Source organism: Necator americanus, chromosome V (genome assembly GCF_031761385.1).
Source record: "Necator americanus strain Aroian chromosome V, whole genome shotgun sequence".
In the NCBI taxonomy this organism is placed as follows: Eukaryota; Metazoa; Nematoda; class Chromadorea; order Rhabditida; family Ancylostomatidae; genus Necator; species Necator americanus.
In genome coordinates, this window is record NC_087375.1 from 8,464,991 (window position 1) to 8,488,874 (window position 23,884).

Here is a 23,884-nt window from a genome sequence, read left to right on the forward strand (position 1 = left end):
GAAATTTTAATCTCGAAGAGGACTTCCTTGTGCTGTGATGTGAAATATTATCCTTTAAAAATGTGGTTCCTGTCGCAAAAGGATTGCATAATTGAGCGATAGATCAAAAGAGTTCAAAAGAGGTCAAAAGAGACAACCTTAAGACTTCTGGAATTGTGTGAACAGCTACACCCAAAACAGCGTGATGAGCGAGCGGTTCGGATGAAATTGGGATCCTCTCCAACTGTATTCGGACTGCAGGGATGAGTGGAAGCGGCGAGGGTCCCACCTTGATTCGAATCGCTACCTACGCAGAGCCGCTTTGAGTGCGGCCGCTTACGCAACCCTTGCGCTGAGCTTCAAGTGGTTCTGACCCGACTACGCTTTTGGTTACTAGCTAAATTGTAGAGTAGTACTAATCAATAGTCATACACTTAAAGGATCAGTACTTTAAGGATTGACGGATCAGCCATCAGGATCAGCACAAATAGCATTTGCAAATCTTCTCGGATCTTCTAGGCTTTTACCCAGCATAGCTTAATCATGGGAAATTTATTCACTTGCTCGGACTCCCGTATCAGTGACCGAATGAACAACGATCAAGGAGTAATTAAATAATTGATCAATAACCAATGGAACAATTATGGCTAGTAATTAATCAGTAATAACTGATAAGAACAATTAAACAGCAATTATCAACTACTCATATGAACAATTACAAAAGCGCATGTAAAGGTATTTGTACCTTTCTTAGAGAGTGAAAGGAAAAAAGGAAAGAAGTTGGTTCAAAAACGAAAAATTTGGTTACCTCTGTGTAATCCAATGGGTTTGCGGCAACTGCTATCGATTACGTGATCTCCAGTGAAGAAGATATGTTTGATCTACTTTCAATTACTACTCTTAATCAACAAAAGTGAGCTGCACATCTTCCACAAATATTAAACCGTAGTCATATAGAAAAGAAAATGAGAAATTTGAAAATTTACATGTAAATTATGTGAAAAATAAAATAATGAACTATAAATGAATGAAAGAAATGTAAATAATAATAGTAACTAATAAAATATGTAATTTATGCATAGACTAACGATAGAACTTGTAGATTCTATTTATTTTGACGTCAAGGAATCAAGGATCGCAACAAAACAAGATCCTATTACAGCCGCTCCGAGTATTTCATTATAACACGATGGTGATCGTGTTATCAAAAAATTATTCCAGGTAGGAATGAATATTCGGAAGATGGGGAGCCAGAAAAAAATTTTCCCTGGCTTTGCTTACAACACAGCTACTAACTTGTGCCTCAAAATCCGTTTTCGGCGAATTATTCCGTTGGAAACCTTTTCACACCTTGGGCTTGGACACCCAATTAATAGAAGGATAAAGTTTCTGGCGTTAATCAATCCGCTTGGGATGCGCCCTATGTTTACTTCAATTCAGAATCGTTTGAAGTTTACGAACCTGCAACTGCCATACAATGACTTGCGGTGGCCAGCCGAGAATCAAGTCAGTGTTTTTACCCTCCCAGACAAGTCTGGTACCAATTTATCGACCCCGGAGGGATAAAAGGCTTGCTTTGCATCAGGGCGGTTTGGAACCCTCGACCGTATGGCTACAGCAAACCTCTAACCGAGTGCGCCACACCCACCATAACTACATTTTGAAAATACTTATCAAACATTCCTATCATAGCTATCTTTATCCGTTCTATTTTTTAGAAGCTTTTTTTAGTCGCTTGGACTCTGCAAATCGAATCAAATCATTTGTATCAAACTTAAATCGCTTGTATTCTTCTAATAATGCTCATTTCTGTATGGTATCTCCTTTAAATTTGTAAAATGTTCCTTTACGAACATCAAAGATCAGTATCAACAAAGTTCCCGATGCTGAGACCAGCAAGTACATTCGTACGTAACTTTGCTACTCGAATATTTCCGTTCACGCTCAGCTGCTATTCACAATTCTGTCAAAAATCATCGATCATTACGTCCTCGCATCTCCGTCGTCAGATCAGATAAACAGCTAGCGACTATATGAGTGTTGGGACTTTTCCAGAAAAAAGTCGGCTTGGAATGCAATGGAAAAAATGCGAAAAATGCAGAAACAGCATTGATAGATTTCGCAGTTCACCAAGTGAAAAATTTTGGTGTGTTATAAACTTTTTTTTCGGGTAGGGTTTAATTTTCTTGATGTATTTCTATTTTTGCTGTTCGCATTTTCCTTCTCTAATTTGCCAAGCATGAATTCCACTCATTGCTTGTGATCTGCAACGGTTTGCTGGTCCCAATTTTTTTGTACCCGGTTATCGATAATATGGTTAATAATATTATTATTATTTCTAAATGATAAATAAATAAATAAATGAAAACATTATAATATCTAATAATGTTGGATCTGTGTCAGTGTTTTCTGATCTCTATAGAAGAATTCGGATTTATATATTCGCCAAAAATAGTTTTTATTTGCTTTCTCACTTTTTTACTGTCTTTTTTCTCTGTAGAGTATAGAATATGATGAAAGAAGATGTAGAAAATAGATGAGAACGCAAGGAATGAGTCTCGTGTCGCCAAATAATCTCTTCTTATCTGATTTAACAAAAACCACCGCTTTTCCTGCGCGACTTCGACTGACGTGGTGAACGAAGGCGAAAAATTGGTGATTGTGGTGCTTCAGTGGCAGAAAAAGAACATATGTCCTATAGTTTATTTAAAAAAAAAAACGATTTTTCCAGTTTTTTTTGTTCTGTGTTCACTCAGAAAAAGTAAATAAAAAGTAGAGTAAAGCAAGTGAAAGTAAAGTAAAAAGACAAAATAAATAAATGAATAAATATAAAAGAGACGCTGATCACAAAGATATAGAAAGTTTACATGGGAATTTTCCTCCTCTATCGAACAAAAGTTATCTCCTAAGAACTCCAGTCTTTATTATCCTCGATTTTTTTGCCGTTATCACTTTATATTTTATTATTTTGTAATTATTATTTATATTGTATTCAAATACAGTAATCTATTTCATGATCATGCATTCAGTGATTTTTATTTGTGCTTCATTTCTATTTCTTTTTTTCATTGTACCTGCTTGGTAGATAGATTTTATTTTTGATTTCATCTCGTTATTTTTCGTGTTTTCGAATCCATATTATTTTTATATTACTACCACTATTTTCACAGTCTTTTTTGTGCTTCGTCGGTGAATTTTTGAACACTTTTTTCTATGAAGTTCTCAATTTTACTGATTGGTGTTGTTCCGAATTAGACTACTCTCAAATCCATTAATAGAGCCGAGAAATTTTTGCAATATGTTTTGAGAAAGTACAATCGACGAAAGGAATTTTTTAAAAGGATTTTATTATTCCCTCTGTAATCTTCTCCTATTAAAATATATTTCCATTACCTCATCCATTGACAAAATAGCGTTCATTGACGAGTCATTCATTATCATTTATTTATTTATTTATTTATTCATATATACACCAATGGTGCATCAAAGAAAAGAAAAAGAGAAGAAAACATATCTGATTGGGTTGGAATGTTTTGTAAAGAAACAGGAAATAACTCATTGTAGTGAAACGTTGCGCTGTCCTTTTTTTTGTGGCTAAAAAAAAAACAACTCAGACAAGTCGTTCTCCCACTCCAGAAAGATCCTCCTGTGTTTGATGGGGGATCATAAGCAAGAGCGGCATCATTGACGCATTAGTAAACGTTTAAAGGCAGCATACCACGAATCAGGGATTTCAGGTGGAGAGTTCTTATACGGGATCGTAGATTATGGAGAGGTGGGTGATTCCGTCCATTTCTTGCCAATTGAAAAAAAAATTGAAAAAAAAGAAAAAGAAAAAATTTAAAATTGCTAATAAAAAACGGCTCGTAAGATGCGGCGCGCGCACACGGCTGGCACGCTCCAATTGGAATTGTTGTAGAAAATAGCGCCCCAGAACGCTCGAAGCCGTATCTTCCGGGCCGTTTTTTGCGGCAATTAGGAAAAAATGGACGGAATCACCCCCTCTCTTCAATCTACGATCCCGTATGCGAATTCTCCACCTGAAATCCGTACCACCTCAGATTCGTGGAGTGATGCCTTTAATTGATTTTTTCTCAAGGAATTACGTAAGTCCACATGGAAACTGCAGTTGTTGGCTGTATCATATATCTGTTGCTGTTTGATCCGGTCATTGTTTCAGTTTAATGAGCGGAGATGTTTTTAAAATGAAGAACGCCTAACGAAGACGAATGTCGAGGCGCGAATGAGTCGAAAATAATTAAGAACAAGATGCTTGTTAGCTGTTCTACTGTTAAAGATAGGGTAACATGACGCTGGCGATGTTTGAATCACTGCATGAATCGATGGATAAAGAGGAAGCAATCCACGAGCATGAGTGTGATCACGTTAAATTCCGCATAGAAATTCAGAAAAAAAAACGTGAAAAGCTGTCTTGGTTGCACCTGTGTCCATTACGATGCAACTTATTACGCGGTAAAACACGCGGGCAATTACATTGCTTGAAGTCGCTGTAATCTAACTCAGGTAATCACCATCTGCCTAGTCATAGAGACGTTTTTCTTGTTTTCTTACCCGTAATAAGTTGTATCGTAGGAAGCACTGGTGCAATCAAGACTGTTCCACTGTTTTTGCTTTTTCTGGATTCTTAGCAGAAAATCTCTGTGATCCCTTCCATACACGTGAACTACACCCCTTCGCCTAGCTATTCGGCTAGAGATCCACACACATCGTCAGATTCGTGACATCCTACCCTCCTGCAGTTAGAATACGATTTGCGGTTAGTGATTTTATAGAAGGAACAATTTCGAGCCTATGTACCTCTACTCCCCGGCTATTCATTCTCTCCAGGTGTTTTTTTTTCGACGATTTTACAATCTACCGGTAAACAACTGGACTGGAGCGTTCATAAGTCAGGCGGTGACGGCTGTTGCTATTCGTCTATGAACGACATTTCTTGACTTATGCGCTGCTCGGACATTTAGCATAGCATTTTTCTCCTGGATCAGAAAATGACTAGATATGAGAAGAGCGAAAATCTGATATGCTCACATTCACACAAATCCAGAAATTTATTTCTGCCCCTCTTTTTCCTGGGGATGCAAACCAAGAAAAAAAAATCAAGGATAGAAGGCTATAGCTGTCAGAAAGTGGTGAAGTTCTGTCAACATCTTTGTTTGTTGTCCGCGATTGCAAAGGTATCCACAAACACTTAGAACTATCGTGTTACCACATTTACAGTCCGGATTCCGCAGGGCTCTAAACGGAAGGTGCCAACTATGAACGTTAATGAGTTAGATGACCGGCAATTAGCGCTAATGACAGCATAGAGCTGCAGCAAAATGAGCTGGACCATCTCATCGATGACGAGTTCCACTCTCATCTTTTTTTTACTATTTTTACATAATATCATTATTTATTTGTACTTTTACTATTTTGTATCACTTTCTGTGATTGGAACTCGAACTTCCTTGATTTTCAGGTTTCAGCTACAGAGTTCTGCTTCAGGTTCGTGATATTTCCTGATAAATTTCATCCACCAGATCAAAATCCTAGAAAATTGAATGTAATACTTTATACATTATATTATTTTATTTTTATTTCTGGGTCATGGTACTTCCATTGAACGATTTTTTTTTCGTAATGAGCAGGAAACCAGTATAAGAGTAAATATTAACCGATCAGGGTAAATATTACAATTCTTGGAAATGTGGAAAAGAAATCCAGATACTGTGCTCTCGACAATAATAAAATCTTTCACTGAATATATGATTATTGTTTAAAATGGATTTATTTGTTTACCTCTTCCTTCTTATTTATTTCGATTATTAATTATTTATTATTGTTTTTTTCAAATTTTTCTCTCCTAATTATTTATCCCTTACTTGTTTATCTCTTCTTAAGAGAGTCTCATTTTTGTTTAAAAAGGCAGTAACCCAATAAATAAGCGGACAAATAAATAATTTTATACACTTGCTTTATCTAAGCGACCTAGAAAGTGTTAAAAAAGGAGTAAGGGAAAGTAAAGATCCTATGGATCCCTGGATTGGAATAAATGTGGTTTTAAGTGTTTGTATATGTTTGTATTTATATTATATTTTTGTGATTTTTATGTTCAAGAGATCTATCGATCCAGCGGATCGATTTTAATCGCTACAGCAGCGTCCTTACACTTGTTTTTCGAGCATGAACACTTGTGTCGAACTATTATGAATGGATCGATGGTGATGGATTCTGGAAAGGGTCCAGATCGCCATCCAACTTATTTGGTCTATTGGGCCTAGGCAAAATTATCTTGAGGCTCAAAATAACTTCATTTGAAAAAGAATAATCCAAGTTTGTGGTGGTGGCGGTGGCGGCGGCAGTGGTTTGTGAGGGTACGGAGCGGGCGTGGGTTGCACATGCCTCCCAGCGGCCAACGCGTCAGCAACAGCTGACCCAGCCCGCTCTATTCTTGCTCCATACGATGCCGGAGTCAGGTATGTGCCATGTTACATGTATTTTTACCTTAATATATAAATAATTACTTTATATAGCTTATTTAGATGTATATTATAGCTCTTACTCATTATTTATTTAGCATTATTTATATATTCCTTATTTATTTCTTTCTTATTTCTTCTTGGTATTATTTTTCTGGATACCCTCTCCAAATTGAACGGTTTTCTTCATGAAAAGAAACAAATCCCCAATGTGTCTCCATAGATCTTTTCTAGACCTAAATTCTAACAACATCTAATGGTTTTAACTGCAATGAGGACTGGTTCCAGAAATCCTTAAAATAATTAAATGTTAACCGTTTTCTGGGGGAAAATGTACTGAACAAACGAAGTTTCTGATTCTAGCTTTTTAATTCTGGACAAAGATTATTTTTTTTGAAAAAAGGACAATTTTCCGGCATGTTCTTATTATTCTCGGGTTTTTTATTTGAAATATTACCATGTTTTGCAGTACTTCTACAATTTGATTCAATCCATTTTGTTTTATTTTTAAAAAATTTTTGAGTTTAAATATTTCGATTTAATCAAACAATTTTAGATTTAAATTTAATTTTGTTTCAATTTTATTTGATTTTCAATGATTTTTCCAGAAGGGAGGCTTAAGCCCGAATTTTGTTTTTGATAATTCCGTGCCGTCAACGAGAGTTTCATTGAGGTCTCTTATCGGGACTATCGCACATCCTCATCCTAGAATAACAATAAATTTTTAATGAGGAGTTTTTACAAAAAAAAAGATCCAATTATTATGACGAGGGAATTGCATTAAAAAAAAATGTACTAAGGATCTATCGCCGTAGGGATCTTCCCATATATTTGCTGTAATGTTACCACAACTTCACCCGCTCCAGCTAATACAGCGAGAATTTCTCAAGGTATTTTAAACGCGAAAAATCTGGATCTGATATTATTACACTTGCACTCTGTGCTACCAATTCCCTCACATTCATTTCTGGCCTTCGGCAATTCTAACTGACACAATGATCAGCTGTTCATCATTAGTTCCCTCTAATTTATGTCAGTTACATTACTCAATCACTGTGTTCGAGAATTCAAGGATAGATTATCCAGGGATATCCTCCTCATCCCTCCGTTCCAACTATTTCTCTCAGCTTTTCTGAGATCTTTGGCTTCGTTATTATTATTTTTTTACTTATTTTCAGATATTCCTCCCCATTAGTTTTATGGTTCCCCAAGTCCTTTTTTTTGGCATCCTCTGCCTAGCGATAAGTTCTAGATTTATCAATTATTCTATGGTAGATTCATCCGATCTCTTTCTATTTTCTTCGTGGAGGAACTCGTCATTAAAAAGCTAAGAAAACATAGGTATCGATTATAAGAAGAATTGTATCCTTTTTTCCTACGTTTACATTACATATATTTTACACAAGTGGTTCCACTCAAACAAAGTAAAGAGGAGAGAAGAAGAAGAGGAAGAAGAATAGCAGTATCAATCAAAGAATCGTCACGAAGAATTCTATAGCACTTCAGAGTTTTTCTAAATCCTGCACTTTTCTTTTACCCTCTTATCCGCCTCGGATTCTTAACAAAACATCTGTGCTACATGTGTGTTTACTAAGCGCTAGAAACATTTGTACTAGGTTATTTTCAAATATTTGATCAATGAGGGAAATTCTGAGAAATTTTACTTTTTTTCTCCTAGGAAATTCTAGGGAATTCTTTTTTCATCAGATCACAAATGTTTCTGGTACGATATTAAAACAAAGCGACTCATAACGAAAACATTAGAAGGTAGAACGTCAAACGTGCTCCTCTGCCAGTTGAGTGCTCCAAGCTAATTGGCGCTAATTTTGAACAGACAAAATGTGTAACAAGGCGAACAAAGCTCATCGATGATGAAAAGTTTCACGTAGCAGTTGTTGATCGGCTATTTGAAGAGGGATGAACTACGCTTCTATTGCTATTTATATACAATAAATAATATTTTTTTTTGCTTCCTGATGCACTTGCATTATGTGCTAACATATACGAATGTTTAGCATAGATATTGATTGGCTCCAATTTTTCTGGCTTCCCAAAATAATGAGTGAAAATCGTGGAATTTGCCCTGCAGCTGTACTGTGGCAATCATTTAGCGAAGAAAGAACGAATGGTAGTTGCCTCTAAATTGCCCGAGTTCCGATTACGATCGAATTTTACCGTAGCCATCACGTTATTGATTGCTAGATAATCAAACCTCTTGAGTTTAAAATTATATGGTACGTCAAAATCGATCGATACACTTTGTTAAGACCAAAAAAAAAGAAAGTATAATTCTAAATAAGCAACCAGCTTTAGCAGTAGTTTAGAAAACAGACCCGCATAGTGCTCAGGCTTTTTAAAACATCCTTTTTTTCGCCCATTGCGAGAGTGAATGGGCTCTTACTTCATTCCGCTGGCGAGAACTGGTCCTTGGAAAAGCTACGCTTATTTAGAAAAAAGTCTTTTCGTCAGACCTTTAGTCAAGCTAATCCTTAGTTTCAAACATTTACCATTTCCTGTTTTTACATCCACACGACATTGTAGAATCCACATAACATTGTGAAATTTATTTCTATTGAAGGACTTTTTTCTGAGTGGAGTTTAATCATTACTCACCAATTTGTTCGCATTTCTAGCGAGCGTCGCAATGAGACGGCAGCAAAAAAAGACACATGAGTGTAAACCGTCGTGTGAGATGTGCAATCTCGCCCCCGCTTGGTGGTGTTGGTTTTAAATCGGATCTGTTTACGTTTGTCGCAATCGCTTCTTTTGCATGAGCGATAAAATCTAGAAGGGATTTTGTGATCAGCAGCAGCGGAATTTCGTATTCCCTCAAAGAATTAGGGAATTTCCTGAGCTCTAAAAAAAACTGGCAGTGGGCATAAATTTTTCTTTTCGGGAAAGTGTCGCTGAAGGTTTTTTTTTGACGATTTTCTTCAATTTTGCCTAATCTATTATTTGACACAAGTTGCTGAAAACTGCCATGACGTCTCCTTGGATCTTTTTTTTCGATCGCAAAAATTATATTTGGAGAAACAAGTACCTCTATTTTTACAAATTTGCAGAAATAGGTCCTTGTTTTCCTTTTTTTCACCCTTAACTGCCTTAAAATATATGTGTACAGTATAAAACATATAGGGGCGGGTGTGGAGCAGTCGGTTAGAGGTCCGTTGTAGCCACACGGTCGATGGTTTGAAACCACCCCAGTGCAAACCAAGTCTTTCATCCCTCCGGGGTCGATAAATTGGTATCAGACTTGTCTGGGAGGATAAGAACACTGACTTGACCCATCGGCTAGCCACCGCAAGTCATTGTACAGGCCAGTTACACATTCCTGAACCTCAAACGATTCTGAATTGAAGTGAACGTGGTGGCGCATCCCAAGCGGAATGATTAACGCCAGTGACTTTATCATTTTTATCCTTTTATAAAATATATAACCTGAAACACATAGAAGTAAACAATATAAAGCTAATAGACAATCATAGGATATAAAGATGTTTGAGGAAAATGTCTCTTAAATAAAACTAGAAAGCTTTGTGATGCAATTTTAAAAAAAAATCGATCCTCTTCAATAAAATATACTCTATGTGATTGTGTGCGTGTTTTTCTTTTTCTACCGCAAAAGAGACTGGAAAATTATAAACCGAACCGAAATTTTAGACCAATTTTAAATATAAACATTTTTTCATGTAGTGCAGTAAAATTAATCTGTCTACAGTAAATATAATATCAATATTAATATTTCCGCTAGTGCCACTTTGATTTTGTTGAATAGACCCACATAGTGTTTATGTGGCGGGATTTCCTGGTTTTTTCGGAATATCTAAACGGGTCCTAAAATAAAACCCAAAACCACCAGGTGTGTTGTTGGTTTTCCTCATATCCTCTGTGTGCAGCTCATTCTCTTTTGCATGTGGTAGTCGATTACGATCGTTATGCCGAAAACCACCGCCGATAACGACGGAAGAAAATCCGTATAATCATCAGGATTTATATTTATTCAAGCAACACGTCACTCGTCACACGCAATTCCACAGGAAGATTCGAGAAAAAAAATACTCGATGTATTCTGGGTATAGTTCATTCCGACTACAGGATGGATATAAACATTAAAGTCCTTACAGCGACGTCGATATCTGGGATCTACAGTATACCCGAAATTTTAAAATCAGAAAAAATTGTGCTAATGTAATCATAGCGCTGCGGATTTACACATAGTCCAATTTTTTTCTATTCCTACTGTCTAGGAATGGCTGGAAAATGTTTTCGAAAAAGTCTGCTACTTTAACTCTCGAGCTAAAGCGACAAAAGATAGATAAAAAATGAAAGACCATTTTCTTTTTTTAACATATTTCTAGCGATGATATAATGCACAAAATGTTTCTATTCACATTTAGTCTTGTTTTAAAAAAACGCTAACTCTCATCATAATTCTAAATCATAATTCTTTCATTTTCATAAACCAACTAAGTAGGAATTTTTTTCTAGCAATATGCTAGAAAAAACATAATTTTTGAATGAAAGGATATACGACCACTTGAGCAGCCTTAGAAATTATAGATCGAGAGAATCACAGCGACACATATGAAATTGTAAATGTGAAATGAAAAAATAGAAATAAACGTAAATGTTCTTTGTAATAATAAGTAATCAGTTGTACACGGTACGCTACGATTTTAGCTAAAAGGCATTCAAATCGCTTAGAGCAAAAATGTAACAATTTTGAGAAACCAACGATGTAACAATATTTGTCAGTCCTATTGTAAACCAGAAACAACATAAGACTTCGAAAATACCTCCGCTGGCATCGAAGCACGATCTATATGCATATACACATATATACATATATATATATATATATTTATATTTATATTTATAATTATACTTATATTTATATTTACACATTAGTTCTACCGGAAAGTTCTGTCTGTTTTTGAAATGAAACAAAATACAAATCTTTCCCACTGTCAATAAACCTTATTGAATAATATAATTAACATTACTATTAATGACCTGTTGCCAGCGTGAGGGCAATTTGTATATCCCTTTTTTAAAACTGTTTCATTGATGCGAAAAATTTAACTAGTGCTTGTTTGACATCTTCTTCATTTTTTAAAAATTCTTTGCCACTTAGAAAAAATTTCGTAGAGACAAAAAAGTGATAGTCGGAGGGTGCTAAGTCTGGGTAACAAGATTTCCAAGCCTAGTTCTGCAATTCTTTCACGAGTCCACAAAGCAGCATGTGGCCTGGCATTATCATCGTGCAGTATGATGTCATTTCTATCGAACATCACGGCCACTTTTCTTGTACTGCTATCTTTAAATTTAAATTTTTCTTTAAATTATCAAGTTGGTGACGATACATCTCCGAGTTGAGCTTTTCGTTCGGTCTCAGAACCTCATAATGTATTGGTCCTTGAATGTCCCACTATATACAAACATTCTCTTACTCAGAGTCAAATTTAGTTTAGAGGTGGAAGGGATATCAGAAAGCTATCCTATCAGAAACTTTATCGTCACCAAACACTTTCAATAAATTTCTACATGTTTCCGTAGCATTTCTTCCTTGTTGAAATTTGTGTAGAATACACACAGTGGCGTAAAAGAACTTTATCAGCACCCATGTGTACACCATCGCTTCACACTTAAGGCTAATGTGACTCAAATGTGTTTTATTTAAAGGCATCACCCCACGAATCTGGGGTGGTGCGGATTTCAGGTGGAGAATTCCTCTATGTAATCGTCGACTATGGAGAGGAAGGCGATTTCGTCCATTTCTTCCTAATTGCCGTAGAAAAAATGGCCCGGAAGATGCGACGCGTGCGCAAGGCTGGCGCGCTCCAGTCGAACTCCTTGTAGAATACAGGGCGCCGGAACGCTCCGAGTCGTATCCCCCGGGGCCGTTTTTTTTTGCGGCAATTAGGAAGAAATGGATGGAAACTCCCTTCTCTCCATAATCTACGACTCCGTATAGGCGTACGACCAAGAGGTCAAATTGTCTGTGCATATGATTCCGCTATAATTATGGCGCACCATGTAATATAGCTTCAATTCAGATATATTTCCCTCTTGAATTCCTCAACCAGATGATAACAACGCGTCTGCTGCAACTCATGTGCTTTCTCTACTTGAAACGCACTCCTTTTCCTATCTCCTCTGTCTCAATCGTAGCATCGTAGTGTTAGAGGAAAAAATCCCGGCAACAACTGTAAACACCTTTCCAACGTACAATTCTTTTAAAGTTCTTTTAAAACTCATTTTTCATTTTTTTTCCTCCCTTTCTTCTCATTTTAGAGCTGCTACATCTTTTGAGAGTTCTAAAGTGTAACAGCTGCTATCTGCTGCTCCCTTACATTTACGAGTTCAAGCTCTTCGAATGTGTAAAACCGAAAAATGTTTTAAGAAAACACTTTAAAGTGTAGTTGCTAATGTGAGCTAGTGCTGTGATACACTTTTAGCCAATGGTTTTCTTAGAAAAATGGAAAAACAGTCCAATTTCCGACTCAGTTCGCTTTCTGTTTTTACCGTCGTCTGTTTTTCTTTTTTCTGAGATGTATTCTAATTCATTCTCTAAGATGCTTCTTTATCTTCAACGTTTTAACCACCTTCATCCCCCCCCCGAATTTTACAAAATTAAATCTGTGGGATGTGTTTCAGTTAAGAAGTTTGCAAATTCTGATTAGTTGTGCAATATCGCGTAAACGGCTGCATGAAAATTGTTCTCAGCTTCAGTTGCTTGTAAGAAAAAGTGCAAAAATACACATTTCTGACTATGATACAGACTAATAAACGTATCGTTTAGTTTTGAGAAGTCAATGCGGATCCTTTGAGACCCATGAACACCTTTTCCTACGATGGAGATATAACCGCTAGATATGGCAGTGACAGGATAGGTGTGTGTGAAAGTAATTAACGAAGGTTGGGGAATCTTTGCCTGTTTTCAGGCCACACATTCGTCAAAACTAAATTCTTGAAGTATATTTGAAATCAGCAGCTCATTTGCCTTCGAATGGTATTTTTCAAATTTACCTTTGGTCACTCGCAAAGATAACCGACGGTTTGGCACGGATTTTAGCACGAAAATTAGTGGCGTTGGTCCGTTGTAAGGAGTAGTTTCGAACCTGAAGGTTGAAATGAAGATTCTGGCGTACAAACGTTATATCCGCTTCATTAAATGCACTTTAGAACACATATCGAGAGTTTATGATTAAATTGAAGTGATGCGACGAGTCATCGAGAAAAGATTCTTCATCTAAATGAAATAGAAATGATCAGTCATAGCGCAGTCGGTAAGAGGTCCGACTATAATTGCACGATCGATAGTTGAAAATCACAGCAATACCAATCAAGCCCTTCCTTCAAGGGTCAATAAATTGGTACCGGACTTTCCTGGGAGGATAAAAACACTGACTTGATACACTCGCCCTCGTGTATTGTATATGCTAGATACTGTGTTCGTGATCTTTGAGCTCCATCTCCTTTTTTTTTCCTTTTTTTTTTGCTTCTCTTCAAATCCTTGAATTGAACTAAAAACATAAAAGTAAGGATAGAGGTTAATAATAAAAAAGAGATCGATAAATAATTTGAAAAGATATGTAGTTCGTTTCGCCTCTTCCAGAACGATCAATTTCTACAGAAATCCTCGTGCTGGTGGGTTCCAAAGCGATTGAACAAAAAGAAACTGAATGGAACTGTATGGTCGTTTTGGAGAGGGGGATTTAGAAATTTCTTGCGGCTAACGCAGTTGCATGACTCAGTGTGCGGCTATTCAAGGAAGAAAAAAGATTGACAAAGACTGTACTCACTGTAATAGCCCAAATCTTACTTGATAGTAGACAGCCTTGATCTCTGGAAAGTCCAGCTTTTGAAGCAATTCGTCAAAATTTACGTCATGTTTGAGTAAGACTTCCTCAAAGCAAATTCTTTAAAGGAGACGATTAATTTAGTTGTAACAAAGTTGTTCAAATCTTATAAAATAATAGTAGTATAATATAATTAGTTAGGAGTCAATAATAATTATAATTACATGCAAGTCGAAATCGTTTTTCTGTTACTTTGGAACTCTATTGCCCTCGGGGGGAAATGTGATGTGATCACGAACGGGCTGCATCCATGTGCCAGCTGCCACCAAAATTAATTCATATGTCGATGACAAATTATTAGAATTTGAGGAAATGTTCGTAGTGAAAGAAATTTGCGCCCAAGACTCGTTGTTAAAGTTATTTGACGAGCATTTGTTACTAGTATCAATTAGTACTATATGGTACCACTGACACTCACCAATCCCACTTTGAATCGAATTGATTCTGCGCCTCATCGGACGGACCTGCTAAAATTTTCGGAAAGATTCTTGATTCCTAGCAGCAATCAGATTTCCACTTCTTTTATTTTACCACATATTTGTTCTGTAGCTGCTGTGAAGAATCCTAAGTATCTACCTCTACCTTCCTGGAAGCCAGTGTAAGAAACTAATCGAGAATTATCCGCGAGCGGTTTTTTGATCGCTTAGTGTAGACGTTTATTTTTAGTGCTAGTCAACCGGAGTGATATTATCGGGATTTTTTAAATGTTTCTTTTTTCCAGGCATCCTGTTGCAAATCTGTTTTGTAACTAAATCTTAGGTATATGGAAACTCACCCACAGCTCTATACTTCCCAAATTTTGTTTTTATACCATATTTGGTCGGGTGTGCCGTAGGCGGTGAGAGGTTCCGCTTTGACTGTACGATCGATTGATGGTTCGCAACCGTCCCAGTTCTAACTACACGTTTCATTACACCGAGGCCGATAACTTGGTACTAGACCGGTGTCGAGGATAAAACACTGACTTGATACATCGGGTAGCAGCTATAAGTCACTGTAGAGGCTAGACACGTGCTTGCGAACTTCAAACGATTCTGAAGGGAGCGCGTTGGTGCACCCAAAGCCACCAAGGACTGATTAACCCTGATACTTTGTCCTCCGTACAAGAGTCGTTCTGCTTCAGATGAAATTTCCTCGACACACTACTGTTTCGCTTCTCTTAGGAGTACGCATTGAGTAAAACATGGCTTGTGCAGATCATTCAAACACTGCTGGTCGATAGCTCGAGTATTCGGAAAAACATGGAAAGAGCGAGCAAGATGCTATGTGCTGTGTAACAATTTCGTTCCACAATACGTCAACGCGTCTGGATAGCGTATCCGGACGACGAAATTTGCAAGACGACTTGACTCAATTCTCGCCAGCGTTACTCTGCAGCCAACATGCGTGATGGATGCACGTGTTGGTGTCTTTTTCAACTCTACGTCCCTCTTCTTCACAGCTATCGGTAACCGCGGTGTATGTCAGTTGCTGCTGCACTACACTAATATACTAGTAGCCGTACGTACCACTTCTTCGCACACAGCCGATATCATCGATTCTGGACACTTCTGCCATTCGATCCAAACATTTTGCTAGATGTTAATGTCCTGCTGGGGATTACGATCCAAGAAATGGAATAAGAAGAAGAAGAAGGAGAAGGAAAAGGAAAAGAAGAGGAAGAAACAGGAGGAAAAGGAGCAACAGCTGCCACAACAAGAAATGTCTCCCTCTGCTGGTGCAAATGGTCTGTTTAGTTACTTGTATGCTCCTGCATTTTTATCTACTAGATACTGTAAATTATTCGTGGTAGATTTATAATACTTCACCTATAAGAAGATTCGCATGGTCGTTTCAAGTCTTTGGATGTTCTAGAATGATCCGACGCTATCTATTTATGTTTATGTTAATTTATATTCGTTAGAAATTTCTAGTTCTGTTCACATAGAAACTGTAGATTCCTGCATTAATCGCAAATGCTTCTAGAATCGAATTTTCCTTTAAGCAGGAGGGAAAAAACCTATCTTCTACACATTGAATTTTTTCAAAATTTAGTTTCTAATGCATTAACTTCACCTTCTTTCAACTCATTAATTCAAATGCAAAACTTTATTGATAAAGGCTAGTTAACTTAATTAGTTTGCATTAGATTTGAATTTGTTGTGCCTTGGGTCCGCTACAAGGAAGAGCAACAGGCATCGGTGGGCAGGACCCAAAGCCAATCCCACGAATCTGGAGGTGGTGGCCTCAAAAGGCGCCTTCTCCCCCCAAACCTTGCGGGCTCGCGCTCAAAGTCCAGTACCACCGTTTCGATTCACCACCAGGGCCTTCAGGTGTTATTCAAATACTGAAATAATACAATTTATATATTATTTATTATTTACTATTATAATTTTATCCTTATAATACCAATACATGGCAACAGCATGTACACGATAGCAAATGGATGACGGTATTGATCGAGACCTGTCAAGATGATTGTGCAGTAAGTGGTTTTCGGCCTCAAAATGGACAGTGGCATGCGATGCGGACCTCGTCGCATCCAGCCGTGATATGCGATTTGGACCCAATTGCCGAAAATCTACAAAACGGACCCAAAAGGGAAGAAAAAATAACCGGAGGCTTCGGCATAGCGTACCGGAGCGGGGGTTTTCGAAGTTTTTGCACCAAGAAAGGGGTGCTATTTTCTGGGAAAGAAACACAAATTATTAAAGCATTTAATTTTCACGATCTCGATTGGAGCGCGCCAGCCTTGTGCGGCGCCGCATCTTCCGGGCCGTTTTTTACGGCAATTAGGAAGAAATGGACGTAATCATCCTCCTCTCCATAATCTACGATCCCGTATAGGAACTCTCCACCTGAAATCCGCACCACCCCAAATTCGTGAGGTGATGCCTTTAAATATGACCAGCAAGTATCACGCAAAGAAGACCATAAACCATCGAAGCAACGTTAGCCACTCATATTACTGTTTACAACAACCTTCTTTTATTGATTTTTGTTCACCACAACTTTTTTTTCAGTTTCTTTGAACAATCACCGAAATCTACTTTTCTCTATTCGAAGTAGTTTCATTTTCTGTTTACATTACTTTCAAATTCAAAGATAATTTATCTACATTACACATTTTTATCCATTCTTCACCTACTGTTTTTATATCGTTTCGCTCGAGCAGAAAGTTTCTCATTTTACAGCTGCGACAAAACTTTTTTTTAGTACTTTGGATATGCAACTGGACACGGTAAGAGTTGTGAGAGATGATTGGGACACGCATTTTAAGAAAGTTTTAGTAAACACATTAAATGAAAGTATAAAGTATCAAGGTATTTCAAGTAAATTAATTAAAAATATATCTTCATCTATCATCTTCATCTTAAATATATGTTTATACACATATGGATCAACATACACTCTCAACTCACTTTGATTCTTTCGAGTTCAACGTCGGTCAATCAATAAGTAGAGATACTTATATCAAGGGAAAAGGGATCAAAATTGATGGGAGGATTCAACGTCGAAGCCGTCTGAACACACGAACATTTTCTGTTGGGAATTATCCTACAGAACTAAGATAACTAATCCATCACTTTAACCACCCATGGCTGATTTTCGTTATGCCCAGTATTTTTCGGGTTCTTTTCGACATTTAAAGGAGTAATGTCGAGATTTAAAGTGTCCATCGATAAACCAATGATTTCCTATAGTGATCTCCATTGTGGATCGATCGGCAGATCCGCAGTGGACTACTTGATGCTGTTCGAATTCATGTTTCTTTTTCCTTTCATTCTTCGACTTATTACTTATTATTCTATTTATTTTCACTATTCACGACTTATTCATTACTCGCCACGAATTTGTTCATAATCATAAGTTCATCCCGAAATCATAAGAATTCTCGATACCTTCCAAATTTTTCGAATAATTCAGCGCATTCGAACTTTCATTCGTTCAAGCGATTGAATTCATAGATTCCTTCAGTATTGTTTTGTTTATACTTTAATTTACAAGTTTACTGATAACTTTTCAGGATAATAGTTCATCTCTGGTTGAGATGTCTAACTACTTCTTTTAATCCTCACTTGTTCGATCTTTTCCCTTGGTCTAGCAGCTTTTTTACCCAAGAAATCGAAATCTGCTTAGTCAAACCACAAAAAACTAAAAAAACTAAAAAAAAAACTGGTTTAAAAAAAACTATCTAACTCATTTATTGAAATTTCATCCCATTCTGCTTATAGAAGAACGACAATGTTGAAAAATATAAACTATGTATGCATAGATACAGTATTTGTCGTTCTGCTGTTTAAAAAAAATTGGCAACTAATAATAAAAACTATTTATTCATTCACTTATTTATTTTCTTCATACCCATGACATGCAATTAAAGATTTTGCTGAGGCATTTATTCTATTATTTTGTTCTTATAGATAGTGGGGAGTTTATTTTCTGCCGTAAGAGGGTAGTACCATGAATATCACCACTACTGGATATTTTTCCCAAAACAAAGTTTTTTTTTATAAGTAGAGGATTTTGAACTCAGCAATGACTTGTGGATGAAAAAAAACTGGGATTTTCACCAATTATATAATTTGATTTTGAAAGGGAGCATACTACGAATCTGATGTGGTGAGGGAATACGCGAAAAAGCTAGAGATGAGGTTGTAGATAGCGGAATAAAGATTGGTTCCGCTCACCTCTCCCTAATCGTCCTAAAAAAAACGGCGTGGGCACCGCTTTAATTCCTACGAGCAACGTTAGAACGCTCCTCTATGAACACGTTTAGGTGCCCTATTTCTATTTGTTGGCTTCAATTATATAGGCTGGTGAGAAGACGTCAGCACTGTTCTCCGACCACTCGCACTTGCATGCGGAGCGTGCGCATGGATGGCGCATTGCAGCTGAAGCCGTCGTAAAAGACGGCGTATAAAACGAAGTTTTTTTTTACGGCGATTAGGAAGAGTTGCGCGGAACTACGCTGGGTTCCACAACTTTCCGCAATCTCTCACTTCTCCAGCGGATTCCTTCACTACGTCAGATGCGTGGCATGTTGCCTTTGAAGTTTCACGGCGGGTTCCTGTCACAGCTTCTCTTCGCCACCTATTCAAGTGAAACCAACGATCAGGCTGCTAAGGAGACCGAAGCGTGTATCTTAGATTAGCGTTCTAACGTACGTCGTAGGGAATAAAGCCGTTCCCACGTCGTTTTTTCATGATGATTAGGGTGATATCACCGAAACCACTCTGGATCCCGTAATCCACAACCCCATCTCTAGCTTTTCCCTCGAATTCCCTACTACATCAGATTCGTGGTATGGTGCCTCTACATCAGTTATATTTAACCCTTTCATAAGTTTGTGTATTTATTTTATTTTTTACATTTATTTTCTGTATTTCTTTGTACTCCTCAAAATTTGTTCGTTTAACTTTAAAGTCTTTCTTCCAGTTTTTCTAAAGCTTTTTTTTTATTTGCTGAAGTATTCTTTTTCAGTTTTTGACAAGTACAATGGAAGCTCATCCGAAGAAGAAGAGGAGTCAGACGAGGAAGTGGTGTGTTCTGCTTTCTCCTTCATTTTCCTTACAGTTTAATAAAATAGCCTTGTTCCGACTGAAATAGAATTAATTCGTTTAGGTGGTGGCTCCACGTCGTACAAATCAGTTCCGTGTAGCCACCAATCCATCGCCGGCAGAGGCGATGCCTGCCGTTTTGACCGACATCCGCAAAATCGCCGAAAGCCAACAAGGTGAGTGCTAAGAAAAAAGAAAGCAAAATGAAGAGTAAGAAGAAACCTGATCCGTTTTTTTTTAGTTACTAAAAAGTGAAAAAAAACGCCGAACTAGAAATACAATCCAAGAAATCGTAAAGTTGCGGAAATTTCAGCTGCATTAGTTTCCCATTCGTCAAATTACCAAGGATTTAACGAGAAAAGGGGAATTATGGAATTTTGCAAGGATTCTTTTTGTTCAATTTACCTACTAGGTGGTTTTTCTGAATTTTTTCATTGAAAATTTGAGCAAGAACACTGTTTTGCTGGGTGAGAAGAAGAAATTTAATTGAATTTTTAAATGAATTCAGTAGAAGGGGAAAGAATTTGACGCATTAAGAAAATGAAAAACTTGACATGAATTTGATAAATTTTGCGTGCACAAATCTAAAATTTAGTTATTCGTTGGAATCAGTAATTTCTGTATTGGTTTTGGTGCCTCTAACAAAAAGAGGGGGTTTAAAAATTAACGTTAAGCCTTAGGAAGAACTTAAAGGATATAGAAGAAGGATTAATTAGGATTAAGGATCTTAAAGAAGTAGAATTTCTGAGTTGTTAGAAACTCTTCCATCGTCTACTCGTAGTTCCTGATGCACCCAAGATATTCCCAAAAAAATTTGCTGGAAGTCGCGCGAGATTCCTTTTTTTGTTTTTTTTTTCTTGTTAAATTTTGTTTTCTATAGTTTTATCAGATTTTCTGGTGCAGAATTCGGAGAAAATTCTCCATGAATTTTAAAAAATTCTAAATAATTTTGTAGAGCGTCAGAAAGTCCATGTTACTAGCCGCCTAAGGCCCTTGGAAGGATCTTATCTTGGAAGACTCAGCACCCCATTGAATATGCATATATCTTCTATTCAAAAGAGTTTTTTGTTTCATCGCGTAATGTATCCGCAAAAAAATATTCTACATTCATTGGGCAGCCAAGTGTGGAATAATTCCATTGCTTACAGCTAATGAGACTATTGTCACCGAGGTTGTACGTCCTCAAAAAACCGACGAAGAGAAGCGAGCGCTTGAAGAACGTGAGAAGATGTTGGAAGCTCAAAAACTGGCAAGAGTGAGTGATTTTGCTGGATTTTCCTTATCCTGAGCTATTCGTGACATATTTTTCTACGTTTTATTTTTCATCTGGGCTCAACCTCATCGTTTCAGGATCAGCAAGCGGCCGCTATTCAAGCAGCCGCTGCAAAAGCAGCTCAGGCGCCGGCGTCTCCACCAGCAGCGCAGGCGCCTCCTCCGGCCCAAGCGCCGCCACAGGCACCCCAGCAGGATCAAAACGATGCGCAGGTAAAGTTCAGCTCATGAAATTGGGGAAAAGTTACGAAAATTTCCTTCAAGATCCTAGATTTGTATCTAAAATACCCAGATGTCTTCAATTTTAATTTAGTAATTCATTAATTTATTTTTATTTTATTGTCTCATCTTTTTTAAATTTTTTATTAACTTCAATTTAGCATTTTTATAATTTCTATTCTTTCAAAAACTTTTAAAATTAGCGAACTCCGTAATTTCTTCACGGTTTTCCGTTTCTTTTCAAATAAAACAATCGGTAACCAAATTCGAAAAATTTCAAAATTCTGCAAAATATTTGAAAAAAAGCTGTGACGAAACACCTGCCTAGTTTCCGTTTCCAGAACGAGAACCTTACAGGGAATGTTGAATTAAGTTTGAATTTAAGTTAAAGTCTCTTTAATACTTCGTCAATAAGTGGAGATAATCCTTCTGTTAAAAAAAAAGAAAACAAATTAAAGGGGCACACCAAAATTTTTGAATTGTGCTGTTTGTCTTCGATGTGTTATAGAAGAAAAAAATAAATGTGTAAAATTTCAATTAATCAATAGATATTTGAACTATGTAGATGTTTAACACATCAAAGTACACATGCAATACATAATTTTGGATGCTCCAACCAATTTTTATTCTTTGATGCGTTCTCTGCTTGACACGATGATCAACACTAAATCAACTGGAGAGAAGCGGTTGCTTTTCCAATCATATGACTTTTCGAGAGAAAAAAAGCCAGCAAAACTTTTCGAAACGGAGTTTAGCTAATGAACTCCGAAACCTACTGGTTTATAGGAAATGTAGAGGAAAAAGTTGATCAAAGAATCTTGAATCATCTTGAACTGATTAGCCACCCATCTCATCTAATGTTAAGTTTTATTTTTTTTCGGGTTTTATTTTTAAATTATTATTATTTACTTACTTGGTTGCCAGAAACCTTTCGCAAGAGAAAAGTCGCATATTTTAATGCATTGATTGATGTGTGTACAGTTGGTCTCAAAATTTTTGTTCTCTCACAACGTGCGGATCGGGAACACGAGGCAGGGGGTGGAGCCAAATATTGGTCAAACCGTGCTGCAGCGTCGCGCCGCTGTACGAGTGTCCCGGTTGCGAGGGACGTTGGTTAAAGGCTATTTGTTTTTCTTACAACTTTTAAAAGTCAAAATTACTTTTAATGCTATTTTTTCCTATTCTATTTATTTATTTCATTGATTTTCTGAGCCACAAATGCAAGACATTCGAAGCGATCCATAACAGTATTGATTGATTTAGTACTTAAGAGGTTCGGGAGCTCTCCCAAAATATCATTCCATGTACGATAATAATTCTCGAATATAGCATATTTCTGAAGTGTAAATTGTTGAGTAAACGTTAATCTGCATTTTTCAATAACTATTCGGCATATTTTTTTCTAGGCAGAAGAATTTGCGAAGCATATGGAAGAGGAAATGCGGAAGAAGGCTGAAGCGGTAGGTTCTTTTTCCCGAGCCTGTTATTTCTTAGCAAACAACTACAAAAAAACTTTAGGATTTCTTTAAGAAGTTCTATTTTCTGCATAGAATGATCTATTTGGTTTTTTTTTTCAAGTAAAATTACTGGACATTTTTTTTGGTGATTTTATTTGGCAACTTTAGAGCTTCAGAAAAACGTCAACCGGATAATGTCTATTTGAACAGATCTTTTCTTCGCCTCACAAAATTTCTAATTCTTCATCCAGAGTTGAGGTTGAGAAAGTTTCATGCGAATGAGAATAATTAATACTTTAGTGTTAAAGGCATCACCCCATGAATCTGAGGTGGTGCAGATTTCAGGTGGAGTATTCGTATACGGGATGGGAGATTATGGAGAGGGAGGAAGATGCGGCGCCGCACAAGGCTGGCGCGCTCCAGTAGAACTCTTTGTAGAAAATAGTGCGTCAGAACGCTTGAAGCCGTATCTTCCGGGCCGTTTTTTACGGCAATTGGGAAGAAATGGACGGAATCACCTCCCTCTCCATATTCTCCCATCCCGTATACGAATACTCCACCTGAAATCCGTACCACCTCGTGGAGTGATGCCTTTAAAACAATTCAATATGTTATTGATTAAAAGGATAAAGAATAAAGTGTCTGGCGTTAATCAATCCGCTTGGGATACGCCCCCACGTTCACCTCAGTTCAGAATCGTTTGAGGTTTTGAGGTTCACGAACGGGTAATTGGCCTATACAATGAATTCCAGGGGCTAGCCGATGTGTCAAGTCAATGTTTTTATTCTTCCAGACAAGTCTAGTGCCTATTCATTAACATTTCATTCCATTCATTGACAATTCATTAGGAAGCAAAGCCTGGTGAGCATTAGAGCGGATTTGAACCTCCGATCGATCGTGCAGGCCGTGGAACCTCTTACCGACTGCGCTACGCCTGTCCCTATATAATAATTATTAATTATTACGCATATTATTCATATAGTTATACTATTTTAGTACTTTAATGTAATCACACTTCTGTTCATTGACTCGAATTGAATCTTCGACATGATTGATTCTGTCGGTTTAAATAGTTA

At 37.1% G+C, this 23,884-nt stretch overlaps 1 protein-coding gene across 2 annotated transcripts in view; it reads left to right on the forward strand.

The window, feature by feature from the left end:
* Positions 1-6,442: 6,442 nt before the first annotated feature.
* The window catches only part of RB195_013299 (uncharacterized protein), a gene marked incomplete at both ends in the record, with an annotated part of 34,019 nt that continues 16,577 nt past the window's right edge, over positions 6,443-23,884 (forward strand). The window contains 6 exons of one of the 2 annotated variants that reach the window (XM_064203052.1): positions 6,443-6,455; positions 19,784-19,842; positions 19,925-20,036; positions 21,009-21,115; positions 21,211-21,345; positions 22,758-22,811. In XM_064203052.1, the coding sequence (XP_064058932.1) occupies positions 6,443-6,455; positions 19,784-19,842; positions 19,925-20,036; positions 21,009-21,115; positions 21,211-21,345; positions 22,758-22,811 (480 nt within the window). Of the gene's footprint in view, positions 6,456-15,898; positions 16,047-19,783; positions 19,843-19,924; positions 20,037-21,008; positions 21,116-21,210; positions 21,346-22,757; positions 22,812-23,884 lie in introns of those variants that run through there. The other variant, XM_064203051.1, reaches the window with a different exon arrangement.